Source organism: Dendrobates tinctorius, unplaced genomic scaffold (genome assembly GCF_039654945.1).
Source record: "Dendrobates tinctorius isolate UK_male_01 unplaced genomic scaffold, ASM3965494v1 ptg000241l, whole genome shotgun sequence".
In the NCBI taxonomy this organism is placed as follows: Eukaryota; Metazoa; Chordata; class Amphibia; order Anura; family Dendrobatidae; genus Dendrobates; species Dendrobates tinctorius.
In genome coordinates, this window is record NW_027361908.1 from 16507662 (window position 1) to 16527366 (window position 19705).

General features: G+C 42.7%; 1 protein-coding gene across 1 annotated transcript in view; it reads left to right on the top strand.

Moving 5' to 3' along the window:
* ACSS3 (acyl-CoA synthetase short chain family member 3) overlaps positions 1 to 19705 on the top strand; it is a 155974-nt gene that overhangs the window by 35107 nt on the left and 101162 nt on the right. The window contains exon 3 of the mRNA XM_073556975.1: positions 13521 to 13665. Within this exon, the coding sequence (XP_073413076.1) occupies positions 13521 to 13665 (145 nt within the window). The remainder of the gene's footprint in view (positions 1 to 13520; positions 13666 to 19705) is intronic.

Consider the following 19705-nt stretch of genomic DNA (forward strand, 5'->3'; position numbering starts at 1 on the left):
TGAACACTACGCTGACAGACACAGTAAACCTTCTAGCCGCAGCTCGCATTGATGTGCCATCCTGGATGAGCTGCACTACCTGAGCCACTTGTGTGGGTTGTTGAGTCCGTCTCAGGCTACCACGATTGTGAAAGCACAACCAACATTCAAAAGTGACCAAAACATCAGCCAGAAAGCATTGGTACTGAGATGTGGTCTGTGGTCCCCACCTGCAGAACCACTCCTTTATTAAGGGTGTATTGATAATTGCCAATAATTTCCATCTGCTGTCTATTCCATTTGCACAACAGCATATGAAATCAATCAGAGTTGCTTCGTAAGTGGACAGTTTGACTTCACAGAAGTTTGATTTACTTGGAGTTATATTCTGTTGTTAAAGTGTTCCCTTTATTTTTTTGAGCAGTGTATATATATTACAAGCAACTTTCTGTGCATGTTTTTAGTCTTTTGAGCTTCTTTTAACCTCATCAGGTTCCCAAAGGTGTGTTGCATTTAGAAGTAGTGAGCATTCTTCAGGCCATTTCCACTTTGACTAGTTAGAAAAAAAAAACGCTCAGAAAATGACACTGGTGTATCCCGAAATATCTGAATTGTGAAAAAACTTTCTGCTTTCGCTCGCGACTAAAAGTCATCGTGGCTACAAATGGCAGCAATAACTAAAGAATAAAGTAGCACTCTGTAACGCTATAGCATGCAAACATGACATATATGCATGGAATTCCAATTTCATATATTTTATGTTTGCACTTTATTTGTTAGTTTTATATGGAGATGGCTACTCTTAGTAAGCACCTGTTCACACCCGTTCTCTGTCTGGAAGTGATGGTCAGTCCTTGATATTTGCATACAAATGGTATCAATATAATGGTTTTTAAATCAGGATGAATTGCACAGTGTTTTTAATTTTTAAGGCATTATAAAAAAGATTGAGGTTGTAATAGTATTTTAGCCTCGTCTATGGCATCAGCAAGCACAGATTTAGCAATCCCAAATTTCATTAAAATAAATGAAGGACTACCAGAGTTGCAAACCTCCTCAAACTTTTCTATAAGCACCTTGATTTGGCTCGGAAGTCGGACGAGATTCGCTCATTCATGTCTATGGATGTGAAGAAAAAAAATTAGATGCCACACTATGAAATCTGATTTTTACGGATACATTGCAATTCTGTTACATAGGAAACTAAATCATCTAATAACTGATTAATAACAGCTGTTTCACCTACAAGATTGATTGTGCAGGGAAATGGTGGAAAGACCACAGAGACAGAGGACTGCTGCGGTTAAAAGTTGCAACCTGACTGGGATGACTCTGAAACCAAGCACAGGTGAACTGTGCATCCTTGGCATTGCCGAACATTTCACCGTTCTAAGCACCTACCGGTTTTCTTTCTATCTCCATGAGAGATGAGCAGATATACCAAAATTTGAATTCTCCAAATTGTACTGAAAAAAGAATAAATTTGCAGCCGTTATTCTCTGCAATGTTCACTACTGACCTCTGGGATCTAATAAACATAACACAAAAAAACTAATACTCTTCTCTAGAGATGAGCAAATATTTCAATGTTCGGTTCAGATTACGTTCGCCGAATCAGCAATATTCGCCGAACATAACCGAACGTCATTCACCTCAGTGGGAGGAAAAAACAAAAGCATGCACAACACCTTAGAATGGCCTCAAACACATCAAATGAGGGACAGACACCAGGAAAGTGGCCTCAATTCACCCACAGTACAAATTGCATCATGGAACTGCAGCAATCAGCCAGACTACTAAGATGGTTAGCACTGATGCTGCCGTCATCAGCATCACTATTCCGGTCATCTATATGCTGGAGCAGACTTTGAAGAGCCTGAGGGAGGAGTTGGTGGTCCCAGAAGTAGAGGAGGAAGGAGAGGAGGATGCAAAAGGAATAACATTGTCTCTAATATCAAGACTGTCATCACACAGGAGGGTGCCAAGGGGGGGTAGATTACTGCGATCGAGGGAGGCTGCTGATAACAGACACTGTTATCGAAGGTGCAAGATCCAAGGAACAAATGGAGGAGGAAGAGGTGATGGACGAGCAACTGTCGGATGAAGAGGATAATCATCCCCTCTCTGTTTGTGGTTCGTGGGAGGAGACGGAGGAAACAAGCCTTATTATTACCCAGCCACCAACACAGCATGGGCTCAGGGGCTCGGACCTCATGGTAGAGCCTGACATAGGAGTGCCTTCTTGCTGTACTATCTGCAACATGATCCCCGTATAGTTATGATTAGGAATAATGCTGACTACTGGGCTGCCACTTTATTAGATACACGTTATAAAACCAAATTTTGTCAGATGATTCCCGCCCTAGAAAGTGACCCGTAAATGCTGGAGTATCAAAACACGCTTTTATACAACCTTAAGAGAGCTTTTCCCCAAGACAGCAGTGAAGCACAAAGTTCGCATTGCAGCTGTAGACTTCCAACCTCCGGCACGTCAATTCATCAACGCCAGAACATTAGCCGCAGCAGTGGTGAAAGTGGAAGAAGCAATTTCTGTGAGTCCTTTGACACTTTGTTTAGACCAACTCATGCACCAGCACAACAGAGTCCAAGTCTTACACATGGTGAAGGAATGGAGAGGATGGTGCAGGAATATCTAAAATAAAATATCAATACCATCAGGGAGGGTTTAGACCCTTTCACATTTTGGTCTTCCAAAATGGAGGCGTGGTCTGAGCTCACCTCACATGCCTGTAAGGGTTTATTGTGCCAACACTTTTGTGGTGTCTGCCAATAATTTTTGGAAACAGTATAATAGGGACCAACAGTTCTTCCAGAATGGCAGGGGATTCCCAAATCCAGGTGTGAAAAACTTGTTGCATCATTCCCAAGAAGACTCATGGCTGTACTAGCTCAAGAGCTTGCTTCTACTCAATACCAAGCAAAGGGTCTGAATACTTATGACCATTTGATATTTCAGTTTTTCTTTTTTAATAAATTTGCAGAGTGAACATTAATGAGAAAAATGAACTTTTTAGAATTTACCAATTGCCTGCACACATGGCTCCTTTTCGTACACCTCATACACGCGCAGCTCCGCTCCGTACACCTCGTACACATGCAGTTCCGCTCCATACACACGGGATTCCACTCTGTACACCTCATACACACATGGCTTTGTACACCTCGTACACTTGCTGCTCCGCTCCATACACACGCGGCTCCGCTCTGTGCACCTCATACACACACGGCTCTGCTCCATAGACACGTGGCTTTGCTCCGTACACCTCATACACACGTAGCTCCGTACACCTTGTACACACGCGGCTCCTCCGTACACAAGCGGCTCAGCTCCATACACCTCATACACACGTGGCTCCGTACACCTCGTGCACGCGTGGCTCCTCTCTGTACACCTCATACACACGTGGTCCGTACACCTCGTACATGCGCAGCTCCACTCTGTACACCTCATACACACGTGGCTCTGCTCCGTACACCTCGTACACACAGCTCCACTCCGTAAACACGTGGCTCCGCTCCGTACACCTCATATACACGTGGCTCCGTACACCTCGTACATGCGGGCTCCACTCTGTACACCTCATACACACGTGGCTCTGCTCCGTACACCTTGTACACACGCAGCTCCTCTCCGTACACCTCATACACACGCGGCTCCGCTCCGTACACCTTGTACACACGTGGCTCCACTCTGTACACCTCATACACACACGGCTCCTCTCCGTATACCTCGTACACATGTGGCTGTGCTCTGTACACCTCGTCCTAAGCAGAAATTAAGAAGAGTGAGATACAGAGTGATTTACTGGAGACAGGACACTTAGCAGTGGGGACCAGAGTTAATAACTCCTAAAAGTAATGGGCCTAGACAGGTTGGAGTGCACAAGACAAAGATATTGGTCTGAGCTGGAGTTCCAGAGAAGATAAGTATCGGCCATACTGACAAAGTAGCCACCCTTAGACGCGGAATCTTGGGTTGAGTTAAGGACTCTTTCTGAACTGTAGTGTTGAGCTGGGTTGCGGTGAAGTAGTGAGGAATAGTGAATACATAGCATGAGTAAAGAAAGAGAAGAGCAAAGGATTGAATTTGTGTGAGGAAAATGCTGCGCATTGTCAACGATATTATACAACCAAAAAGAAATTCCACATGGCCAAGTGGAAAAGACCTCTAGACCAACAATATAAAGACCAAACAATACCTTGAAAAAAAATCAAGGATCAAAAACACATCAGATAATATTATGGAAAGGTACGATGACTCAAGGGTTAAATATCCCAAGGTCTATATCATACACCATAGAATAGTCAATAGTGTAAGCAGATGTAAAGGGTAGTCGCTGATGCAAATAGAGGCCAAATAAAGAATATCAAAAAAATATTATATAGAAATGTTATTGATAATACACTTAATTTGTGAAAAACATGCATAGCATAGAGTCAGAGCAAAGAACAGCAATAAAATGAATGCAAGTTGTCATAATGTATCATTGGGGAGATGAAATATACTTCACAGTATATATATATATAATTATTGCACTATAGTCCATGAACATATAATAATTTATTTATATAAATGCAGCGCAACTGAATATGAATATAAATTACAAAAAGATAGGAAAAGTTAGCCTATCTTCCTCTTGTGCAGCTAGATCTATGCAATTGCGTTTAAGGTGGGACACCTGTCTCTCTGTTTGGTGTCTATACTTATAACTATTCATTTTTTCATGGGGAATGAATAGACTTCTTTTGTAATTTATATTCATATTCAGTTGCGCTGCATTTATATAAATAAATGATTATATGTTTATGGACTATAGTGCAATAATTTTATATATTCTGTGAAGTATTTTTCATCTCCCCAATGATACATTATGACAACTTGCATTCATTTTATTGCCGTTCTTTGCTCTGACTCTATGCTATGCATGTTTTTCACAAATTAAGTGTATTATCAGTAAAATTTCTATATAATGTTTTTTTGATATTCTTTATTTGGCCTCTATTTGCATCAGGGACTACCCTTTACATCTGCTTACACTATTGACTATTCTATGGGATATTTAACCCTTGAGTCATCGTACCTTTCCATAATATTATCTGATGTGTTTTGATCCTTGATTGTTAAGGAAATGTTTGAGAAAATATGTATCCACTCCCTACTGCACATGTCCCTCCCCAATTTGATGTTCAGTAATAAGTTTATTTTAAACTAGTGGTTTCCCTCCATGAACTGTAAAACATCTAGTCATGTCCAAGAAGCAACATCAGTTACATGCGGTCTGCACGGGCGTAGCGCTCTCCCAGCACAAGTTCACACATTCCCAGGTCTCCCACCTTCATGTTACGTGTTGGGGGGGGGGGGGAAGAGACTAGTACCTCGCCCATGGCTACCGCCCTGTGCCACATTACACTTGGCGGAGTCGGGAAACCGAAAAGAAAAGAGTGCCGAATCTGTGATCAAAGAAATATGGGACAGAGAAGATATATAAATATTATACTGTACCTTTACTGAATAAATGGGTAAAAATAGCACCGCATACAAGAGGTAACCACACCGTATACAGGTGGATATATGAGGATAAAATAATATACAACCAACCCTTAGGTAACAGGATATACAGTATATATTAATATGTTATTTGTTTTTCACATGTGCCAAAAAGTGCTCTCTATGCATATGTAATAATTTGTAATATAGATGACAAATAAATGTCAGAAAAAACGCACAGGATATAAATAAAATTTGTTTAAAATCCAGCCAGAAATATGTTATACAATATTAATGCATCCAAAAAATAATAAATAATCAAAAAATAAAATACCAAAGAAAAAGTGATAAATGTTCAGCAGGTGACTATATAGTGAAAAGTTGATGCAATTATATCAAACATAGGTAAACACTGTGCTGTAGATCATTAAAGTGCCTGAGTGCAATAAACCACTAAATAAATGAGCACAGTATATTATCTAATACATTACAACTGGAGCTGTGAACCATTAAAGTGCATGAGTGCAATAGACCAATAAATAGCAAAGGATTAGACAATATATTGTCTAATATATGAAGCTGGAGCTGGAAGAAAAGCAAAGTGGCTATGACACAACCAAAAGGTAATACTTCACTAAAATAAAGGGGCACAAAGGCACCATGTAAAGCAGGGATGGGGAACCTCAGGCCCCAGGGCCATTTACGGCCCTCGATGACCTTTTATCAGGCCCTCGGGCAGATTCTCAGGGACCGCATTCTTGGGCAGGGAGTTGTATTTTGATTGCCACAAACTCATTAATTTCTTCTTGCTCTGTTAGCACACACACCAGTGTTCACTAATGAACACTGAAGAGCATGCAATGAAAGATTATGTCCTGACACCAGTACCAGAGTCAGGATGTAAATTGTGGGTGGAGTTTGTATGGCCCCCGAAGGATGGTATAAATATGCAAATGGCCCTTGGCAGAAAAATGATTCCCCACCCCTGATGTAAAGGTAGAAAATATCAATATTACCTGAACAATAATGCAGGGAGGTTTTTGGTGCAGTACATACACCGACACACGTTTCGGACTATTTCCTTCATCAGGCAAAATAGTGTGAAACTCGCGTCGGGGTACATGCCGCACCAAAAACCTCCCTGTATTATTTTTCAGGCAATATTTATATCTTGTGCATTTTTTCTGATATTTATTTGTCATCTATATTGCAAATTATGACATATGCATAGACAGCGCTTTTTTGCACATGTGAAAAATAACCAATATATTAATATATATCCTGTTACATAAGGGTTGGTTGTATATTATTTTATCCTCATATCCACCTGTATATGGTGCGGTTACCTCTTGTATGCGGTGCTATTTTTACCCATTTATCCAGTAAAGGTATTTTATTTATGTATGTATCTTCTCTGTTCCATATTTTTTTGATAACAGATTTGGCACTCTTTTCTTTTCGGTTACTAGATAATTCCGAATGGTCTACCATTCATCCACTAAGCAGACATATACCACTTACATCATATATTTATAATAAAGTATATTAGTTGATACAATTTGGCATATTTCCATTACTGTGTCCAGTACCTTTCCACTTGGCGAAGTCGTCAGGACTGATTCTCGATGCCAGAAGAACAGAGTGATACTGGGAAGACTTCAGTTACAAGGAAGATGGTGACCGTTGAGACACATTACACATTTATGGACCTTATTTTGTGCTCTGGAGCACAGTCATCCTGGGACAGAAAGGGGCTTTCCTAAAATCCATGAGGCACCAGGGCTGATGCGACTGCAATCTCTGTACCCCATATGTTTACATCCCCATTAGAAAATGAAAGAACTGGCAAGATGTTTTTAATTAATGGTAAAGCAGCTTACTAAATGGGTAGTTTCTCTTAATGATTGCGCAAACTCTGCACATTTGCCATTATTGTTCTAGTACTTTAGTTGGCAGCAATATGACCACATAAATACTGTTAATGATTGCTACTGGGGAACTGCAAACATTATTGAATAGACCATATTGCTTGAGTTGTGCTATCTAATTGTCACACCACAACATAGCTTACCGCATGTAATATCAGCTATAAACTTGTCAATGTAGCCAATTTTCCCTTCTAAGATGAAAACTGACCCAAAATCTGGGCAGGTGATACTAAACATACCAAGTAATCAGTTATCCATATGCAGAACGTGCATTCTACTTCATTATTCTAATTGACGTTTCTCTGCAGGCTCTAATTGTAGACATTTTTCTAAAACTCCAGTCTTTAGGGATGTCGGGCTGTTGGGAAGAATTTACATTGGCAAAGTCTTTCATCAGTAGACAGAGCTGTTTTTCCGCTGCACATCGAGCCCTGTCAGAAGGAAATAGACATTTTCATCTTTATGCTTTAATCTGTTTCCTGATGAGTTTCTAGTCCTGTTTAATATATTCCTGACAAATGAGTAATCACTAGTTCTTCCTTCTTTGCTGTTCTTCAGAGGTCAGATACTTGTTCTCCCAGCAGTGTGCCCCATAACATATATGAATCGTATCATTTTTCTTAGAATTCACAAACTTGGGATTAAAAAAGATAAGAGTTTACTAGACCAAGTTTTCATATTTCACCGTTTTGGACTCTCTGTTAAGTCCACTAGTGGCACAAGTTGAAAGAAGGATCAGGTATGTTGTATTTCAAAAGGTCTGGTACTTTGATACTGACTCGCCCCCGGAGGCCGTGGGGTACTCGGTGCCGGGCCCTTTGATTTCAATGGGAGATGTCACAGTGGCAGGGACCCGGTCCGTGGCCTCAGGCAGTCAATGTAAAAGGGGTAGAGTGATGGGAATAAAGTTGAGATGATTCGTGACGCCACCTGTGGTTTATGGTCAGTTTGACCAGCGCTGCAGGGTTGCTTCTCTGGGACAGATGGTGTGGTGCAGCAATGATGTTGAAGCTCCCCACAGGTAGAGCTGTAGTCCCATGGCAGATGAAGAGAGTTAGTAGATGGTGAGGTAGTGTAGAGCGAAGGATGCAGCAGTGCGGGTAACGTGGCGCAGAATCAAGTGGAGGACACAGTGGAATGTAGTTCCAAGGCTTTACTCAGTCTGTTGCGCATACAGATGCCCACTTCGGTGCCGTGTCCTCCAGGTCAGGTGCTCAGCCAACTCCCAGGCAAGATAGAGTACACCTTTCCAGCACTCCTCCAACATTTGCCTTTCCTGAATGTCTCCTCACTAGCGCTTAAACTGAAGTACTTGTAGTTGTGAATTAAACTCAAGTTCCTTCTTCTAGATGTTACTTGGAACTCCACTCATACGGCAGATAGCTGTAGCCCGCTTCGGAGACTTCCTACTATCAGGTCCCGGCTCACACACGTTGCTATTGTGCCCCCGAGTCTTAAGTGGGAATAAAGTGGTGACAACTTCTATTCCTCCGGTTTCTGCTGCTGGAACTTCAGTATCCATACAACCTCGGAGACCGGACTCCGGACCATACACTTTAACTTAAGGAAGGGCTCTGCTCTCACCCTTGTCCTCAGTTCTCTTCTCCCCACATTCCGTACTAATCTATCTTCCTTCTGAAGAATTAGGCTATCTCTTGCTCTTTCCCGTGCCAACAGCTCCAGATCACAGGAGTCTGCTGCAGCACTTGCTTTCATTCTATCCCTCTCCAGGGATCTTCTCTCACTAACTGACTCTTCCTAAAGGCCCAGTCACACTAAGCGAGATCGATTTTGTGACGCAGCAGCGATATTGCTAGCGATATTGCTATGTGTGATACTTCCCTCCGACCGGCTCCCCCGCTGGCTATTGCTGATCGCGCGAGAACGTCCTGGGCCGTTTCTCGTCGGCCGCTTCCTTCTGGGCTTCCTGCTGGCGCCGACAAGCGATGCGTGGACGTGGGTGGGAGGACGTCTTCATCGCCGCGTCTGACAGGTAAGTAACGACCGCCAACCGCTGCTGCATTGCTGGTGAGATCTGCCTGTTTGGCAGCTCACTAGTGACCATTTAGCGATGCACCAGCGATCCTGACCGGGTCGTATCGTTGTCAGGATCGCTGCTGCATCGCTAAATGTGACGGTACCCTAACCTTCTTCCCTCCCTTGTGCAGTCTAAGCTCCACCCGCTTCCCCAGCACCCTTTGTGAACCAAAGCAGCTGACTTACAGGGTGCTCCACTATTCTAAAGTGTCTGAGCTGGGTGCAGGCATTGGAGTGTGGTCAGGTGTCTCCACCTTACCTGGATAGTGGGGTACCACACCTCAGGAGGAGGTGCAGTACCTCTGTGGCGACTGAACTCTCTGGGGTGCCACAATACCACGAAAGATAGACTTTTTTTCCTTCTCCCATTGGAAATAACATGCATGTTTATTGTAGCATTGAAAGAGATACCTATCACAACTACCAGTTCATATTCTTGGCTTGGTTGGAAAATAGATGTAACCCTTTGGTTTAGCATGAGGCCACAGACACCTATTGCTAGAATTACTCCTTATTTAATCTCTGGTTTCTGAACAGTTGTTCTTGTTTTTGCTGGAAAGATCAATTACAGTGTGATATCAGCTATGATCTCCGGCTGCTGTGTAATAGCTGTGAATTAACATAAGGGAAGACCTCACATGCAGAAATATCAGAAAACCTACTCGACACTAACTTATCGTGCTACGACTATTACAGAGAGAATATAATTCAAAATTAACTAATAAGGTCAAAAAATCAAGAAAAACTACCAAAGGAATTAACCCTACATTACTTGAAGATATCAGATAAATTTTAACTTTTAATGAGTTAGTCTAAAAAAGGGGATACAGGAACAGAATCAAAAAACAATCACCGTACAAGCAACCGTGCTGGCTTAGTTCACCCTGCACCAATTTTTCTGTATCCGATGCCTACATCACAGTGGAGGTTGGCACCCTAAGCAAAATAAATGAGTGATGGCGGCCCCTCTCCTCGGCGGCTGTCCCTAAATCCCCTAGATGGCTCTATGCTGGTGAATCATGCAACCACCTAATTGTGCATGCATAGGGGAAAGGAGTAAACAGGGAAGGCCGTATAAGGACTGATAGCAAAGGTGGACGGCAATAATAGAGATGTGCTTAAAAAAGTGAACAATATCACACTGATAATGTGACATGTGCATGAAAAAATATGTAGTACCTCACTATACTGTTCCCTGCTGATATGAGCCCTGCCTGATAGCGGAGGTAGACACCCTACTTGTCAGCCACTCAGTGATGGCTATCCCTGGGAGTCCCTAATGATAATCCAACTAACCCACAGAATAATAATAATAATCTTTATTTTTATATAGCGCTAACATATTCCGCAGCGCTTTACAATTTGCACATATTATCATCACTGTCCCCAATGGGGCTCACAATCTAAATTCCCTATCAGTATGTCTTTAGAAGCCTTATGATAAACTGCACAGGCAGATAACATCCTTACATCCAAACTCCTGATGATCCACTATGGTGAAACGTGTAGAGGTTTCTGAAAAGCATCTAAAACCATAAGTACCTCTTATGCTTGCTGTTATCATGCTGATAGAAGTTCAAAGGCACATGATATACATTTATCTGTTCTTTGTCTAACATTACATGTTACCTGCCTATGCTGTTTAAATACAGTCTAACCCCTTTACCCCCAAGGGTGGTTTGCACGTTCATCACCGGGCCAATTTTTACAATTCTGACCACTGTCCCTTTATGAGGTAATAACTCTGGAACACTTCCATGGATCCTGGTGACTCTGACATTGTTTTTCTCGTGACATATTGTACTTCATGCTAGTGGTAAAATTTCTTTGATATAACTTGCGTTTATTTGTGGAAAAAAAACAGAAATTTGGCAAAAATTTCGCAATTTTCCAACTTTGAATTTTCATGCCCTTAAATGACAGAGATATGTCACACAAAATACTTAATAAATAACATTTCCCACAGGTTTACATCAGCACAATTTTGGAGGAAGTTATAAGGGTTAAAAGTTGACCAGCGATTTCTCATTGTTTTTTGCCTTGTTTTTCTTTATGGGGTTCACTAAAGGGGTTAACTAGTGGGATAGTTTTATAGGTCTGGTCATTACGACGTGGCAATACCAAATATGTGTACTTCTATTGTTTAGTTTTTTTTAATTCAAATATTTATTTATTGATCGAATAAATTTTTTTTTATTATTTAAAAAAAATTTTTTTACAGTTATTTAATTTTCTTTTAATTCTTACTTTTACACATTGTCCCACTATGGCAGGGTTCCCCAACTCCAGTCCTCAAGGCCCACCAACATATCATGTTTTCAGGATTTCCTTTGTATTGCACAGGTGAAGCAATTATCACCTGAGCAATACTAAGGAAATCCTGAAAACGTGACCTGTTGGTGGGCCTTGAGGACTGGAGTTGGGGAACCCTGCACTATGGGACACTCATTTTGTGCAGGCTGAACGCTTCTATAGCATGCACATCTGCATGCTATTGAAGCTGTCAGCGCTGCAGCTTCTGCACACTAACCGGAGAGACTCCCTGGTTATCACTGCTCATGACAGGAAGTCTCTCAGGCCCGAAGACCCGGATGTCGGGGTTAAATTGCTGGGAGATGTCAGTGACCACTCCTGGCACTTAGTGTCAGGTGTCAGTTGTGAAAATCAGCTGACACCCGGCCGCGATCAGCCGCGCTCCCCCCGTGAGGATTTCTTTTTCTAATAGTGTAGGACTGTCTCGATCAGTGTTAACTTGTCGACGGTGGGACGGCTTTTATGCCATTTTTGATAAAAAACAGTATTACTAAGAACTCTGTGTTATTTAAATGCACTTTTGCTTTTTACTTATTTAGTTACAGAAGCGATTTTGCTTATTTTGTCTCTTGTAGGTTCTGTATGTTTTTATTCTAGGTTATATTTGGGTATAACAGTTGCACGTTCGGCTGATTGGTTTGAGTTCCAGCGGTCAGATCCCCATTGATCAACAAGTTATCACCTATCCTAAGAATAACTTGCTTTCACCAGACAACCTCTATAATCTTATTCGAAGCAATATACTGCATATACTCGAGTATAAGCCGACCCGAGTATAAGCCAAGGCACTTAATTTTGCCGCGGAAAACTGGGTAAGCTTATTGACTCGAGTATAAGCCGGGTATGCATTGTCCCCCCATCACTGTCCTGGTATGCATGACTCCCCCATCCCTGTCCTGGTATGCATGGCTCCCCCCATCACTGTCCTGGTATGCATGGCTCCCCCCATCACTGTCCTGGTATGCATGGCTCCCCCCATCACTGTCCTGGTATGCATGGCTCCCCTGTCACTGTCCTGGTATGCATGGCTCCCCCCATCACTGTCCTGGTATGCATGGCTCCCCGATCTCTGTTATTGTATGCATGGCTCCCCTGTCCTTGTCCTGCTATGCATTGATCCCCCATCCCATCCTGGTATGCTTGGCTCCTTATCCCCTATCCTACTCACCCACCAGCATGCTCCTCGCTGCGTCTCGGTGGTCCCCCCGTCTTCACATCATCTCCATTGTTCCGACTTCCGACTGCTGGCGCAATCACGTGGCACCGCTTATTAAGGTAAGGAATAAGCGCTCCACGCCTATGGGAGTGGAGACGGGGGCATATTCATTACCTTATTGAGCAGTGTCACATGATCGTGGAGGAAGAGCTGCTGTAAGCTGGAACCATGGAGATGATGCGAAAACGCCGGGACAACCGAAATGCATGCACGCTGGATACCGGTGGCTGTGGCTACAGCTGTCACTGTGCGCGCTATAAGAGAGATTAATATTAATTTCTCTTTATCAGCGGCACAGGCTTTAGCCACAGCCGCTGACTTCTGTTTCCTGTGACCCGCAGCTCCGCCGCTCCTCCGCTCCTCCTCCCCCGCCGGCTTTCTGGACAATTGACTCATGTATAAGCCGGGGGGGGGGGGGGGGGGGGGGGCGTTTTCAGCACTAAAAATGTGCTGAAAACTCGGCTTATACACAAGTATATAGGGTATCTGTTGTATATTACATTGATATAAATTATCCTGTATTTTTGTTCTTTTCTAGGTTTATTGGTGGAGAACTTAATGTTTGTTACAATTCTGTTGATCGTCATATTGAAAGCGGAAGAGGAAAGCAGGTTGCAATTATCCATGACAGTCCTGTTACAGGCACCAAGCAATCTATCACATACCAAGAGATCTATGAACAGGTAAAGTGTATAACCTAAGGTTTAGGATTGTGGTTCAAGGGGCAGACTTTGGTTTGGTTTAATAAATGCTTTGTGATTGTACCTTGCATTATGTTATTCTGTCTTGTAAATGGCAATTAGTGATTTATAACTTATGTTTACAATGTTATTAAAAAGTGGATGTTGACCTGGGCATGTGAATTGGACTTGAGGATATTCGGGGACTGTTGCTGGGATTCCGCCGATGACAATGGTAATGTGCAGCTGCCCAGATAGCACTGCAACATTGTGTGAAACACAGAAAAATACAGTATAACAAATGTATAAAAATACTCTGCTGTAAAAAAAAAAAGTAACAGTAAACAGCAAGTGCTAGTAAAAAGATGATAACAAAACAGGCTATTTGTTTGATATTTTTTTTGCAAAAAATGTATACTAAGCCGCTCCACCAAACGCCAAGGTATACCCATCTCTGAGCAGTCCTAACCGATGTGCTTAAAACCTGACCATGTGTATGGTACCTATATGAGCAGGATTCAGAAAGGTAATGTCCGATGTAGACACGCTGTGGAAGACGGCTTATATGTACATGACCCTCAAGGGAGGGGTAAAGACCTCCCTAATCTTGCAGAAACAAGAAACCAATTGAATATAAACACATGGGCCATGCAAAAGGTGAACAAGTCTGTAGGACAGTGTTCACACCACCAAAAGAAACACAGAAAAGCACAGTATAACAAATGTATAAAAATACTCTGCTGTAAAAAAGTAACGGTAAACAGCAAGTGCTAGTAAAAAGATAACAAAACAGGGTATTTGGTTGAAACGGTTTTTGCAAAAAATGTATACTAAGCCGCTATACCAAACCTCAAGCTATACCCATATCAGAGAAGTTCCTAACCGATGTTTTTAAAACCTGACTGATATGATTGGGTCACCAAGGAGGAAAGCAAGACCAAGCTAAGCCACAGAAAACCAGAGAGGTTGGTAACTAAGCGGATTGCAGACCCCTGATCCTATCCACACAACTAGCAGTAACCGTGGAACGTACCTACGATGATCCTAGACGCCTCAACACAGCCGGAGAACTAAATAAGCCTAAAGGGGAAATCTAAACTGCCCCAGAGCAGAACCCAAAGGAATAGATAGCCCCCAAAACATATATTGTCGGTGAGACAAGATGAAAACACAAACGCAGGTAGGAAAATAGATTGAGCAAATGATGGGGCCCACACTAACTAGACCGGAAAGGAAAGACTCTGTCTGCAATCACGCAAAAACCCTGCAAAAAATGCCCAACACGTCTGATAGAAAAATACTGAAGTCACTAGACTTCGCCCACTATATCAGCACTCTGGTATATTCTGAAAGCAGAGCAAAAAGAGGCCAATCTAATAAGGGACAAAACAAACTTACACAAGCAGTAACATAAGGAAGGAAATTCAGCACAGCCACAGCCGGAGCTGGCTGAACACACAAAACTGAAATTGGCAAAACCAGATCAAATGTGAACAATAGCAAAAGAACACTTAGCTGAGCATGCAGGGACTGAGCTGGAAACTAAGACCTCAGGAGGCAGGAAAAAATCACCAGCAGGGATAGAGGGAGTCGGCTGTCTTAAATCCAGTCAGAAACTCCAGATCTCCAGTCATCCTCCTCATCAGCAGGTGGCAGGCCTCTGTTAATTAGATCAGCTCCATTACCTCCAGTAACCACCAGAGGGAGCCCGGAAAGAGAACTCGTGACCCCTCTGTCAATATAACAATCTCCACTACCTTCACTAGTAACCAGAGGTAGGCCAGAAAGCGAATTCACAACACCTGGCCATGTGTATGGTACCTATATGAGCAGGATTCAGAAAGGTAATGTCAATTGTGGTCACGCTGTGGAAGACAGTTTATATGTACATGACCCACAAGGGAGGGGTGGAGACCTCCCTAATCTTGCAGAAACAAGAAACCAATTTAATATAAACACATGGGCCATGCACATATAGGTACCATACACATGGTCAGGTTTTAAATACATCGGGTAGGGACTGCTCTGATATGGGTATACCTTGACGTTTGGTAGAGCGGCTTAGTATACATTTTTGCAAAAAGCGTATCAACCAAATACCCTGTTTTGTTATCATCTTTTTTTTGAAAAGCATCTAAAACCATAAGTACCTCTTATGCTTGCTGTTATCATGCTGTTAAATGTATATCATGTGCCTTGAACTTCTATCTGTTCTTGGTCTAACATTACATGTTACCTGCCTATGCTGTTTAAATACAGCCTTTAACCCCTTTACCCCCAAGGGTGGTTTGCATGTTAATGACCAGGCCATCTTTTTTTTCACCGTATCGTCAAAACGCATACATCCGCATGGCCTGCGTACCTAATGTTAAAGATAGGTACACAAGCCGCATGCGGCCGTAGGCAGAGATGACCGGAGGAAGTGTGTCAATGGGCGAAGCTACACTGAGGACATCCGCAGCCCTCCGCAGCTCTAAGAAACGCTAATGTGAAACTAGCCTTACTGAAAAAAGCAACCATACTTGCAATACCATGTCCAGACACAGATACAAAGCAGGATGCAGCAGATCATACATGCATTTGTGTCTGGGCACGGTATTTCAAGTATGGCTGCTTTTTCAGTACTCTCACTGCAGATTAAATAGCAAAAACCTGTTGACATTATTTTACATAATAAAAGGTATAAAAGTGAATTGGGATCATGTGAGAAATAGCTGAAATTGTCATTGTTCTGTTTCTTCTAGTCTGTGCTTATCAGCAAATGTGGAAATTGCACAATGTCAGACTTCCGAAGCTAAAATCTCCTTGTACCAATTATATTCTGTCCTTCAGCACAATTCCTAACACCGTGTTATGACCCAACAATACAAGAACACTGTGTCATTTCTTCTCCGTTAGGTGACAGCTTGTCTATTAGTCTGCATAACATAAACAGAAATATCAGGCTTTCCCTGCGTGTTATCTTTTTTACAACATTGCTTTCTGCATACAGCATTAAACCCTAGTAGGGTTATACCTGGCAAAGAACTATGAATGATTTCGTCTAATTTACTTTTAGTAAAATATTATGCACAATTCCAGATTATTATCCATTCCAACAGATGTTAAGAGTTTTTCCAGGATTCGAAAAGCATGGCTGATTGGCAACTCTGCTCTATTGAAATGAGTGTAGCTGAGATGTATTACCACACATAACCTATGTCCAGGGTGGCACAGTTTCTGAAATAAATTGGCCATGTTTTTCCAATCCTGGACAGCCCCTTTAAATGTAGTTAAAGAACTGTATCATGTTATGACGCTGTCACAAAACATTAGTGAATGTATATATGATGTTCATAGTGTTTATTTGTGTCTGATTGACAGAGATGCTCCACAATATTTTAAATGATACAATGTTAATGATGAGTGGATGGCTGATGACTGTTTTAATCTTGGTACATTCTGAAATGATGAGCCTGTTCTTGGGGAAAGCATATGCTATTTTATCCTGAGTCATTATATTATTGCATTATTTATGACTAAGATACAAGCCAAAATGCGTAGGCTATACTTGTTGTTCAGTCTAGTCACCATGGATCTTAACGTGAATCTGTCACCACATTTGACCTATCTAAACTATTGATATGGGCATAGAGGCTGAACACCGTACTCTTTGTGTCTCAGATCAGATGTGGTGTTACTGAGAAATCATGTTTTATCACTGTTTAAATGACCTCTTCCAGGCTCTGGAACGGATGTTGTCTGGAAGATAACTCTGCCTCCAGAGATTATTTTACATGAAGGAGGAGTTACCAGTGTAATGGCTGCTCTCTGCTCTCCTTATCTCACTGCAAAGCTGTGTGTGACTATACCTAACACATCTGCAGATTCCTTTCAGCTTTAGCTTCCATCTCCGAGGTAGACAGGGTTGCAGTATTGTTACAATACAGCAGAGATCAGAGACCAGCAAGAATTTGTTTGCAAGAAGACCGATGTAAATTCTTCCCCATATATACTTGAGTATAAGCCGACCCGAGTATAAGCTGAGGCACCTAATTTTGCCACGAGTATAAGTCGGGAATGCATTGTCTCCTCATCCCTGTCCAGGTATGTGTGGCTCCCCCTGCTATATGCATGGCTCCTCTGTCCTACCCATGCTGTAAGCATGGCTTCTCCGTCCTCCCCCTGTTGTATGCACGGCTCCCCGTCTTCTCCATCATACTCACCCCCTCCTGGCATGGTCTCTGCATATCCCTGCTTCTCAGATGGTCTCCGGCGCCAGCAGCTCCTCATGTGTTCAAAGGTCGCATGGTACCACTCATTAAAGTAATGAATATGCGCTCCATGCCTATGGGAGTGGAGTCGCTTGCATATTCATTACTTTAATGAGCGGTACCACTTGACTGCTGAACACAGGAAGAGATGCCGGAGACCATCTGAGAGCAGGGAAGTGCAGAGACCTTGCCAGGAGGGGGTGAGTATGATGTGACAGCCCCGGCTCCTGCCGCTCCCCCTCACCCGCCGACCCACGGTATATGACTTGAGTATAAGCCGAGAGGGACTCTTTCAGCCTAAAAAAATGGGCTGAAAATCTTGGCTTATACTCGAGCATATACGGTATGTCCCAAAAAAAATGAGAAAAGTATTCAAGGAGTGATACCTTTATTGGCTAACCAGAGAAATTATATTTGCAAGTTTCAGGGCTCAAAATAATCTGGACAGGCTCAAAGGAGGATCTGCTTACCTTCCACAAAAACTTCAACAAGTTCCACCTAACCATCAAGCTCACCCTCAACTTTTCAAAGTCCCAAGTTCATTTTCTAGACACAACCATACATCAGAGACAATACCGTACAAACGTCTATTTACCATTAACCCACAGAACGTCCGGCATACCTGAGATGGAACAGCTTTCACTCAAGACACACAAAAAAATTAATAATCTACAGTCAAGCTCTAAGGTACATTCGGATCTGTACAGACAATGAGGATAAAAAAGTACACCTACTATCACTGAGGAAAACATTTCTACAACAAGGGTATCATCCACTTGTAATTGATCAAGAGATCCACAGGGCTACAAGGATTCCAAGAAGCAGCCTCCTGGATTACAAACAGAAGGAGGACAACAACAGGGTGCTGCTTGTGGTCACATACAACCCTCACATGAACATCTTAAGGAAGATTGGCGCTGGTCTCCATCCAGGTAAGGTGGAGACTCCTGACCACGCTCCAACACCTGCACCCCACACCACAAAGTAGTGTAGCAAAGCACCTTCGACGGCTCCCTGCTTGGAGTGTAGCATAGCACCTCTTGGTGGCTCCCTGCTTGGAACACGAAACGTGCTGGGAGGTGGGTGGAGTTTAGTTTACATTATAGAGCGGGAAGAGTTTGGGAGAAAGGTCAGTCAGTTGTTGAGTAAGGAGAGAGAAGAAGATCCCCAGAGAGAGGGATAGATTGATGGAAGTGCTGCAGCAGATCCCAGTGACCTGGGTCTGCTGGCACGGGAAAGGAAGAGAGAGAGAGAGCAACATAGACTGAAAGCCTGATCTTCCATAGAAAGATTAGTACGGAATGTGAGGAGTAAAAGGGAACAGAGGACGTGGGTTAGAAGAGAACCCTTCCTAGAAGTTCTATGCGCAAGGCCAGGGCCCGGTCCCCGAGGTTGTATGGATACTAATGGTCCTGCAGCAGACACCGGAGGAATAGAAGTAGTGACCGTTTTATTCCCACACAAAACTTGGGGGCACAACAGCAACTGGATAGTGAGTCGGGACTTAGTAGCAAGGAGTCCCCGAAGCAGGCTACAGCTGTCTGCCGTACAAGTAGAGTTCATAAGAACATTGGACAGGAGGAACTCCAGTGTAACTCAGTACTAGGAGTACTTCATTTAAAGGCGCTATAAGAGGAGACGTTCAGAAAGGCACATGTTGGCAGAGTGTTGGAAAGGAGTATTCCATCTGGCCTGGAGGTTGACTGAGTCCTTGACCCGGAGGACACGGCACGGAGGCAGGCAGCTGTTTGTACAACAGACTGTGAGTAAAGCTTTGGAACTACATGCCC